General features: G+C 36.7%; 1 protein-coding gene across 1 annotated transcript in view; it reads left to right on the top strand.

Moving 5' to 3' along the window:
• The first annotated feature begins 890 nt into the window (after positions 1-890).
• Positions 891-9341, top strand: part of E(z) (histone-lysine N-methyltransferase E(z)) — a 516600-nt gene continuing 508149 nt past the window's right edge. Inside the window, exon 1 of the mRNA XM_090413305.1 lies at positions 891-4055. Coding sequence (XP_090269431.1) covers positions 4045-4055 — 11 coding nt within the window. The 5' untranslated portion in view covers positions 891-4044. The remainder of the gene's footprint in view (positions 4056-9341) is intronic.

Here is a 9341-nt window from a genome sequence, read left to right as displayed (position 1 = left end):
AGGGGAGATATGATAGAGACCTTAAAGTTAAGAGATTTTACCAGATTATTACATAAGGAATTATAAAACAAGTGGTGGTAAGATGGGACAAATGAGAGGACAGCCCTGGAAGTTGCATAAAGATGTAGTGAAAAAGCATGTGAGAAGTACTTTTTTTACATAGAGAGTTGTTGGTGAGAGTGGAACTCATTGCCAGAGTTCATTGTGCTAAGAGCATAAATGATTTTAAGGTACAGTATGATAGACTTGTTGCTAGTTGAATGGCTCAGGTATGTCTATCCTGAACCACTTTGAAGGTATCATTAATTAACAATAACTTAATGAAAGAAACTTTTCTTATATGTTGTATGTCTTCTCCATGTGAATTTATGCATATCTTCAAGTTGGGATATGGGTTAATAATGACTAGTCCAGCAGGTAATAATGAACAGAAACCATCCATCCATCCATCTATTCATTGGACACCATCAGATGTTGTATGGTCTCTCAGTTGCTCGGTGATGTGCCACACCAGTCCTCGCTAGGTGGTCCTGTTGTATGCTTTTTTTAAAGGCTTCAATTCTCTGAAGATCAGTCACTCCAGACACACAATCCATCCATCCATCTCATTGATGGTCTACCCCTTCCTCTTTTTCCAGGAACTTTACCTTCTATTCCCGTTTTGAAAAGTTCTCCTTCTATCTTTTCAATGTGTCCAAAGTATTTCAACTTTCCTTTGTCAATATTCTTAAGTATATGATATCCTCAAATGCCTTCTGTAACGCCACATTTCATAAACAGCTGTCCTTTTCCTATCTGACTCTTAAGGTTCCAAGTCTCACATACACAAGTCGTTATTTGAAAATCATCTGCATCCAAAATCCTCAACTTCGTTCCTGTGGAGATGGATTTTATACAAGTCTGACTGTTGTTTCCATTTCTAATCTTCTGACATCTACTGAACAGCAATTCTTCACATTAATAATATGGATCCCAGGTACTCGAACCTGCTGACTTACTCACTTATAATAAATTTAGTTTAATCCTTAACCTTAACAATCCATCCATCCATCTCATTGATGGTCTACCCCTTCCTCTTTTTCCAGGAACTTTACCTTCTATTCCCGTTTTGAAAAGTTCTCCTTCTATCTTTTCAATGTGTCCAAAGTATTTCAACTTTCTTTTGTCAATATTCTTAAGTATATGATATCCTCAAATGCCTTCTGTAACGCCACATTTCATAAACAGCTGTCCTTTTCCTATCTGACTCTTAAGGTTCCAAGTCTCACATACACAAGTCGTTATTTGAAAAACATCTGCATCCAAAATCCTCAACTTCGTTCCTGTGGAGATGGATTTTATACAAGTCTGACTGTTGTTTCCATTTCTAATCTTCTGACATCTACTGAACAGCAATTCTTCACATTAATAATATGGATCCCAGGTACTCGAACCTGCTGACTTACTCACTTATAATAAATTTAGTTTAATCCTTAACCCAAGTGTAGGCAAACAAAGTTTGCCCCTGAAGTAGTTCAGGACTGAGGCAACTCGTAGTAAAGGTGGACCAAGCTCTCATCACTCCTTGTCTCAGTATCTCCCATAATACAAAGCACATCTCCTTGCAGACATGTATAATGTTATGCATTGAGGGAAGGGCCACTACCCAGACCGGTTTCAACCTTTATTGAGGTCTCGTCAGTGGGAGGCAGACCCAGAAGTGGTGATATTAAGGCAGAAGCAATGGAGAGGTCATATTTACTTATACGAGTTGCCAAAAGATGTACTACCTTATTATTAATTTACTCTGGATTTAGAGAAAGATGTTGGAAATTTATTTTCCACCTTCAGAATTCTTGAAATTGGTTCTGAAATCCTGGAAATGTAAGGAATTGGAACTTGACGTATTGAATCTTTGCTGTTTTTTGTTGGATTGTAAGAATCTAAAAGATGTGTACTCTTTTCGGAGAAGCCATTTAGTTTCATGTGATGTTTGATAGTCGAAAGTTCTTTCTGTAATAAATGAGAAGTTGAACAATTAGGCTCGTTTTGGTTTGTCGGATTAAACATTTTATGATTCCCGTTTTTTTGACAAGGATGATGGGCAGATTCTTTGAGAATATAACGACCTGTGAAAGTTAGTTTTCTGTAAACTGTTGTTGTAAGAATACCTGAAGGTGAACGGATGAGGAGGACGTCTAAAAATGATAACTCGTTGTCTTTTTCAATCTCCATGGTAAACTTTATACGAGGATGTAAGGAATTGATACTGCTTAAAAAGGAAGGTAAGGAGTCTCTGTTATGAGGCCATACAGTTCCTTACATCCTCGTATAAAGTTTACCATGGAGATTGAAAAAGACCTCAACCACCAGGAGACGGTCAAGGAATGGGGGGGGGGACCCACATGAATAAATAAAAATAAATTTTGGAATGAAATCAGAAAAAAAAAGTGGCAGGATTGCAGAGACCCTTTCCATATATCTAGGAGGTTTTGGTCCCATGTTGGCCAGGTAGGTTGTAACTTCAGCCTGCTAGGCAAGGCAAATACCTAGGAGAGAAGGCAGAACCCCACTGTATAAGACTGACTGAAATAGGAAGGATTCACCCGAGCCCTCTAATGATAGCATTGGGAAGAAAGGAGTAAGAAGAAAAGAGACTGGTAGGGACCAGTCTACAGATAATATAATATGCATATTACATGAAGTAAGGCATGGTCCAGCATCAGGTACCTTTAGTTTGCCACTCTTGTTCTCACTAAAGCGAGCTCTTGAAGAGAAATCAGCAAATATTTATTATTAGCTTTTCCCTTTTCTCCCATGTTCCTTCAAACATTTCAGTATGCCTGGAATTCATTTCCTACTCTGCTGTTTAGATCTGTCTCCAACAGAAGCCATTTTTTTCCCTTTTTTTTTCTTTATCAGCTGTCCTTCCTAATGATCTGAACAATTCCTTTATTTCTGTAGAATCTTCTGTGGGATCATAGATATAGATACAAATAATTGTCTACTATTCCATTTTGAAATTTGCCTACATTACCACTTAAAATTCAAGAAAATCAATAAAAATATGCAAAAAAGAAAAAAAATACAAAAAATATATAATTTCATGAAAATAGAAAAAAAAACCCTTAGTCTGTCCATGATATACTATAGGTTTTGCAACTTTTCATGGGTTGGGGTGATATAAAAAATGTTTTCTGCACAGGGAAATATGAAAATTGTGACTTTTTTTGCAGTATAACAATGTGGTATACGGATCTAAGAGTTGAGTTAGAATTAAAATTGATTAATCAAAGAATTGGGCACCACCGATATTAGAATTCTAGAAAAATTAGAACAAACATTTCGGTTAAAAGTATTTTTGAAAATTTAGATATCAATTTGGGATGAGCTGTAAAAGCCAAATATATCCTGCAAAATGCCAGACTGGCTGTTCAAATGGATTACGTCTGCTTTCTGGCTTACAACTATGAGCCTTAATCCCACACTGGTATGGATGTTTGCAAATGTCTTTATGTTATGGATGATTATCATTATCAGGTATGAAACTACCACTTTCCTTATATGCAGCTTTAAGTGGCTTGAAATATACTATAATGTTTGTTCTCTAAAGTAGGATTTCTGGATTATCTAACTCATATGTGATATAGTTTTACAACACCTCATAGGTGGGATTGTTCTAAAATGTGTGTGGGTTGTGTTGAAAGAGCACCCTGGAAGTTCTGATTTTTCCAGTTTATGTGATTTCTGTATAATCTGTGATGCTAGTCTTATTTTATTCTAATCTTCAATCTTTAGTAGGATGAAAAAAAATGGGATATTTTTGTGACCAATCTGAACATAGCGTTGATTTGTTATGCATCTTTTATATGATCTACTTTTTAAATAAGGAATGATAGAATTTCTGTAATCGTTTAACATATAGCTATGCTTGTTCTGATTTTAAAGAATTTTTTTGTTAATCAACTGTGATTAAACCATTATTAAGTAGGTCAGCTTCTGAAGAGAAAAATTGATCCAGCTTTCTATGAAAGAGTTCTGATTACTTCTAGTTTTTGAGCAAAGATGGTGATAATGTGAGTATGCAAAAGTACTACTACCTGCATGTGGGTTTGTGATATACTGTAAAAGTATGCCTTTTGAGATTGCATTTAACTAATGAGTCAAAGAACAGCAGTTGTTTATTTGTTTCCTTTTTTCTAAAGTGAATTAACGTATTTACTTAGGGCAAGTATGGTATGAAACAATCTGTCTATGCAGCAGACAGATTATATCATGTTGTACTTACCCATGGGCAGGAAACAACAATTTTTACATGTACTTTCCAAAGAAACCAAAGTTATGTAGAGAGGAAAACAGTATTTTGGTTTCTGGCTAGATAATTGACTGATAATTAAGAAAGTCTCTATATGGGTTTTATATTTAAACTACTACATAATGAATTATATTTCAGCTTACATTAATAAAACATGAACCATTAGCATATGATTGACACATTAAAGGAGGAAAAAAATCATGAATACAAGTAGATTTGTTACAGACAAATAAATATCCTGTAATTTACAGTTGTGGCATTGTGGTTAATGCAGTGAATTACTGTGGTATGGAAAGAATTTCATATCTGTAATCTTTAGCCATATACATGTGCGCATTTATGATCAGCTTGATTTGGGGTAGATGAGAGAGAGAGATTTGTTGCAAAAAATTAACTAACCAATAATAGGGTTTACATATATTGAAAGCTTAGTAAATGACTACAGAGAGGGATAAGTTCATTGAATTATAATACATGATGATGTGATTCAGATTAATTCAATTAAAATGAATATTGAATTATACATTATCAATTATGATGTATCATTATCAATGGCGTTCAATAATTGATAATTAGAATTCATGCACTTTTTTTTTTTTTTTTGTATGAAGCCATATGTTTAAGTCCTGCAGAGCTTAAGCTACTCGCACTGAAATGCTCCATGATTTTGATTGCTTTGTAGAATTTCTTATGCCACATAAAATGTGATGATTGGCTGTCATGGCAAAGGGAATTCACTTAGTTTTTTAATAATATTTACTCATAGAATATTTGCATAAAGAAAATGTTAGAGGGCTATTTTAATTCAAAACAGTATCCTTAATTTTGTTTCTAAAATGTATGAAATATTTAATAAATGCTTTTTTTTTTTTTTCCGTTGTAAATTTTAGCTGGTTATTGTACGGAGAAGTGGAGTAGCAGCTTTTCAGTGTTTTTGCAGCATATTGTCAAGACACCACACTTGCCAGAAGACTGGTGTGCTATCTCTCTCTCACACAGAGTGCACATTTGTATAGCATACTTGAGAATTTCATTTAATACTGTATTAAATAATGTACGTTTATTTAATATAGACTTAACAAAGAATGGTCTAATATGAATAAATTAAACAGAATATGGAGAAATAGCAATTCAAAAAGCCTCAAACTAAAACTCTATAAAACCATTATTATACCTACAGCAATGTACAGAGCCAAGACTTGGACACTCAGTCAGAAAGAAATTCCAAAAATCAGAACATTTGAAATGAAATGCCTAAGAAAAATAAATAAGACTCACTGGTCAGAACACAAAACAAATAAGCAACTCAAATAGAATTAAAGCATTTTCCCCCTTAATTATATCATGTAAATTTGTGTAATAATGCTTTTGTGTGATAGCCAGACTGGATATTATTATTATTATTTGACACCTCCAGGGAGTCCAAAGACTCATCGAGGGAGATCACCTACTCTACAACTCTCTGTCTATAATCTCTCTGGATGTAATCATTGTTCTGCAGTATTGTGGTTCTAAAAGTATTTACTTTGGTTGTTATTTTGATTAACATGGAAGTGCTAGTTAACATTGCAAAAATGGCAGCAGTGGTAGCAAAGAAGCATATGCTAGCAGCACGGAAAGTCTCAACTCAGAGGTCGAGTTTTTCCCTGGACTTTTTGCAGTGGATAAAATGTGATAATTGTTTTATTTATGTGCCCAAACACGTTAAAGATTTTTGGAGTGTTAGATTGAACAATAAAAAGGAACGTATTATAGTATGTGGGAAGTGCAATGAAAAATGGTAAGAAATAAAGTGCACAAGATATCTTTTACAGGTGGTACAATAAAACAAATATCATATGCTTTACATAGAAGGAAAGAACGGGTGTCAGAATTAGTGGTAGTGGTGGGTATAAATGACTTGAATAGTGAGACAAGGAATGTGGAAAGGGATTTGAAGAAGTTGTTGCAGGAAGTAATGGATAATAGTGCCATTGGGAAAGTGGTTAGTTTGTTGCCCAAATATGACAGTAGTGAACTGAGAAGGAGAGCAATGATACTGAATGACAAGATGGCTGATGTCAATTGGAGTCTTCAATTTGTGAATGTATGGAATGAATTCCAAGGAAAGTTAGAATGGTTCAAAGCTGACGGGATGTATTTGAATGGAGACGATGGTCATTTGGAGCAATTGTTTAATAAGAGTTCACAGGATTCATATGAAATTAAGAGTCAGGGAGAGGTTGAGAAGCAGGTTTTGGAAGGATGGGAAGAGGATGGATACAAGGGTGAGGAAGTGATTATAGCAGAGCAGAGTGATACAGTGCAAAACTGTGGTGATGATAAGAATATAAATGAAAATCACAGTCAGGGTCAGGTAACGGGAATGGTCAGAACAAAGAGGTGCACTATGGCAGAGAGAGCAAAGAGTGATTGTGTTGATGGGATGTCCTCAAAGAATGGAGAATTGTTATGCTTGTATGGGGTATTGGAAATAAAGGGGCTGAGTTTGTAGCATAGATTGAATCAATATACTCAAAGGTAATTGGCATAAGTGAAACTTGTTTGACTGAGGATGATATACTGTCAGGTTGTGAATGATGGGATATAGAATTTTCTGAAAGGATAGGAAGATGAAGAGAGGAGGGGAAGTATTGTTAATGGTAGCAGAGGAATTGTGTCCTTCAAAAGTCGAAGTGGAAAACAGTAATACGTGTGAATCAATAGAATAGTATATCTAATAGGATGCTGTTATAGCCCAGGGAATGTGGAGAATATTGATTTGAAATGTTTAGAGAAATGAGTGGGGCAAGTAAAATGAAGATGGTCCTAATGGGAGATTTTAATTATAGGAATATGGATTGGAAAGAGGAGATAGTGTACAATAACAAGAAGAGTGAATTTGTTGAGTTTCTGCAGGATAACTATCTAAAGCAGCATGTGATGGAACTAACGAGGTTTATCGATGTTAGATTTTGTGATATCTTCACCAAATTAAACCTTCTTGGTTAATCCTTTATCCAAGAATATAATTTCTTGGCATCTTTAATTTATAGTATAACCAAGTGGAAAAACTTCCAACAGCTATCTCTAATCCAGAGAATTTTAATAATAAGGTGTGATACCTTTTGGCTACTTATCTTATTCTTCTGCAGCTTTTCTCACTAAAGTAGGGTTGCTGTTTGTAGTGAGTCTCCTCCACAACCTCCTGTCTTGGGCTGTAGCCACATCCAATTTCTTCATCCTCAAGTCCTCCTCCACCATCTCCCTCCAATCTCTTCTTTGGTTGCCCGTGCTTCCTCCTCCCCTGCACATCCATCTGGATGACCTTTCTTCCCACATACTCTTCCCCCCCCCATCACATGATCAAACAGCGATCTCAACCTTGCCTCCTGTATCTTTGCTTCTAAGTTCGTAACTTTCGCCATTCCCCTTACATAGTCATTTCTCAGACGATCCTTTCTAGTCACACTGCACATCCACCTAAGCATTCTCATCTCCGCTACTTCCATCCTGCTGATGTTATTTTTCCTCAGGGCTACAGTTTCCGTAGCATACGTCATAACTGGTCTTACTACTGTCCTGTAGATTTTACCTTTTAGATTGATCGGCACCCTCTTATCGCATAGCACTCCAGCCATCTCTCTCCAGTTCCTCCATCCTGCTTGTATCCTGCATCCCACTTCCTTCTCAGCCTCATCATCCTCTTTCATTGTTGAACCTAAGTATCTAAAGTCACTGACCTTCCTGATGACATTTCCTTCCAGCTCTCCTGGAATCTGTCTCCTGGCTGCCAACCACTTTGTAACACATATACTCTGTCTTTCTTCTGCTCATTCTCATACCTCTCTCTTCCAGTACTTTCCTCCAATTTTCCACTTTAGCTGCCACTTCTTTACTTGATTCTGCACACAGCACGATGTCATCTGCATACAACATAGTCCAAGGCGCATCTTCTCTCACCTCCTCCGTCACCACCTCCATCACAATATTAAACAGGAATGGACTTAATGCTGACCCTTGATGCAAGCCAACCGTCACTGGAAAACTTTCTGTCTCTCCCAGGCAGGTCTGAATTCTTGTCTTCACATTTCTGTACATCTCCTGCACTAGCCTGACATATTTCTCCGGTACCTTCTTCTCCCTCAGACACCTCCAGATTTCTTGCCTTGGCACTCTATCATACGCTTTCTCCAGATCAATAAATACCAGATGTAACTCCCATTGCTTCTCTTGAAACTTTTCCATCATCTGTCCTAACCTAAAGATAGCATCTGTCATCGATCGATGAGGCATGAAGTCAAATTGCTCCTTTGCAATCTCCACCTCCTTTCTCAGTCTTCCATCAAGAACCGTTTCTAGGATTTTCATAGTGTGTGACATCAACTTTATTCCTCTGAAATTCTAAGTGTGCATCATTCTTAGAGACTTGTGCATCCCCTTTACCCTTGTAGATGCATACAAGGGTATGCACACAAGAGTACTTTGTAGATGCATGCAAGAGTACTTTTCCTCCATTCCTCGGGTATATTTTCCTGTTGACAAACTTTTATTAACAGGTCTGACAGCAGGTCAATTCCCTCTTCTCCCAGTGCCTTTCATACCTCCTGGGATCCTGTCAGGGCCCACCGATTTACCATTCTTCATCCTTTTTATGGCCTCCTTCACTTCCACTCTGCTAATGTTCTGCACCATCCCCTCATAAGCCTCCCCATCTTCTCTGTGAGTCCTTGCATTTTCTTCATTCCCTTCAGAGTATTAAGGCCTTCAAATTATATTCTCCAAATATAAATATAAAGCCCTTCAAAGTATACTCTCCATCTGTTTCTTATATCCACATCCTTCCTTAATACCCTTCCTCCAGAGTCTTTGATCTGCCTCATATGCACAATGTCCTTTGATGCTTTATTTCTCCATTTTGCCAATTGATAAATCTTTCTCTGTCCTTCCTTTGTTTCTAATTGATCATAAAGGTCTTGATATGCCATTGCCTTCATCTGTGCAACAACTCTCTTGGCTTCTTGCTTTTTCTCTCTGTACTACTCTCTGTCCTCTTCCACTCTTGACT

Source organism: Typopeltis vanoorti, chromosome 2 (genome assembly GCF_054136105.1).
Source record: "Typopeltis vanoorti isolate ZY-2024b chromosome 2, IOZ_Tvanoo_1.0, whole genome shotgun sequence".
NCBI classification, from domain to species: Eukaryota; Metazoa; Arthropoda; class Arachnida; order Uropygi; family Thelyphonidae; genus Typopeltis; species Typopeltis vanoorti.
The sequence above is the reverse complement of the archived record's forward strand: the minus strand, read 5'-3'. Positions and strand labels throughout refer to the sequence as shown.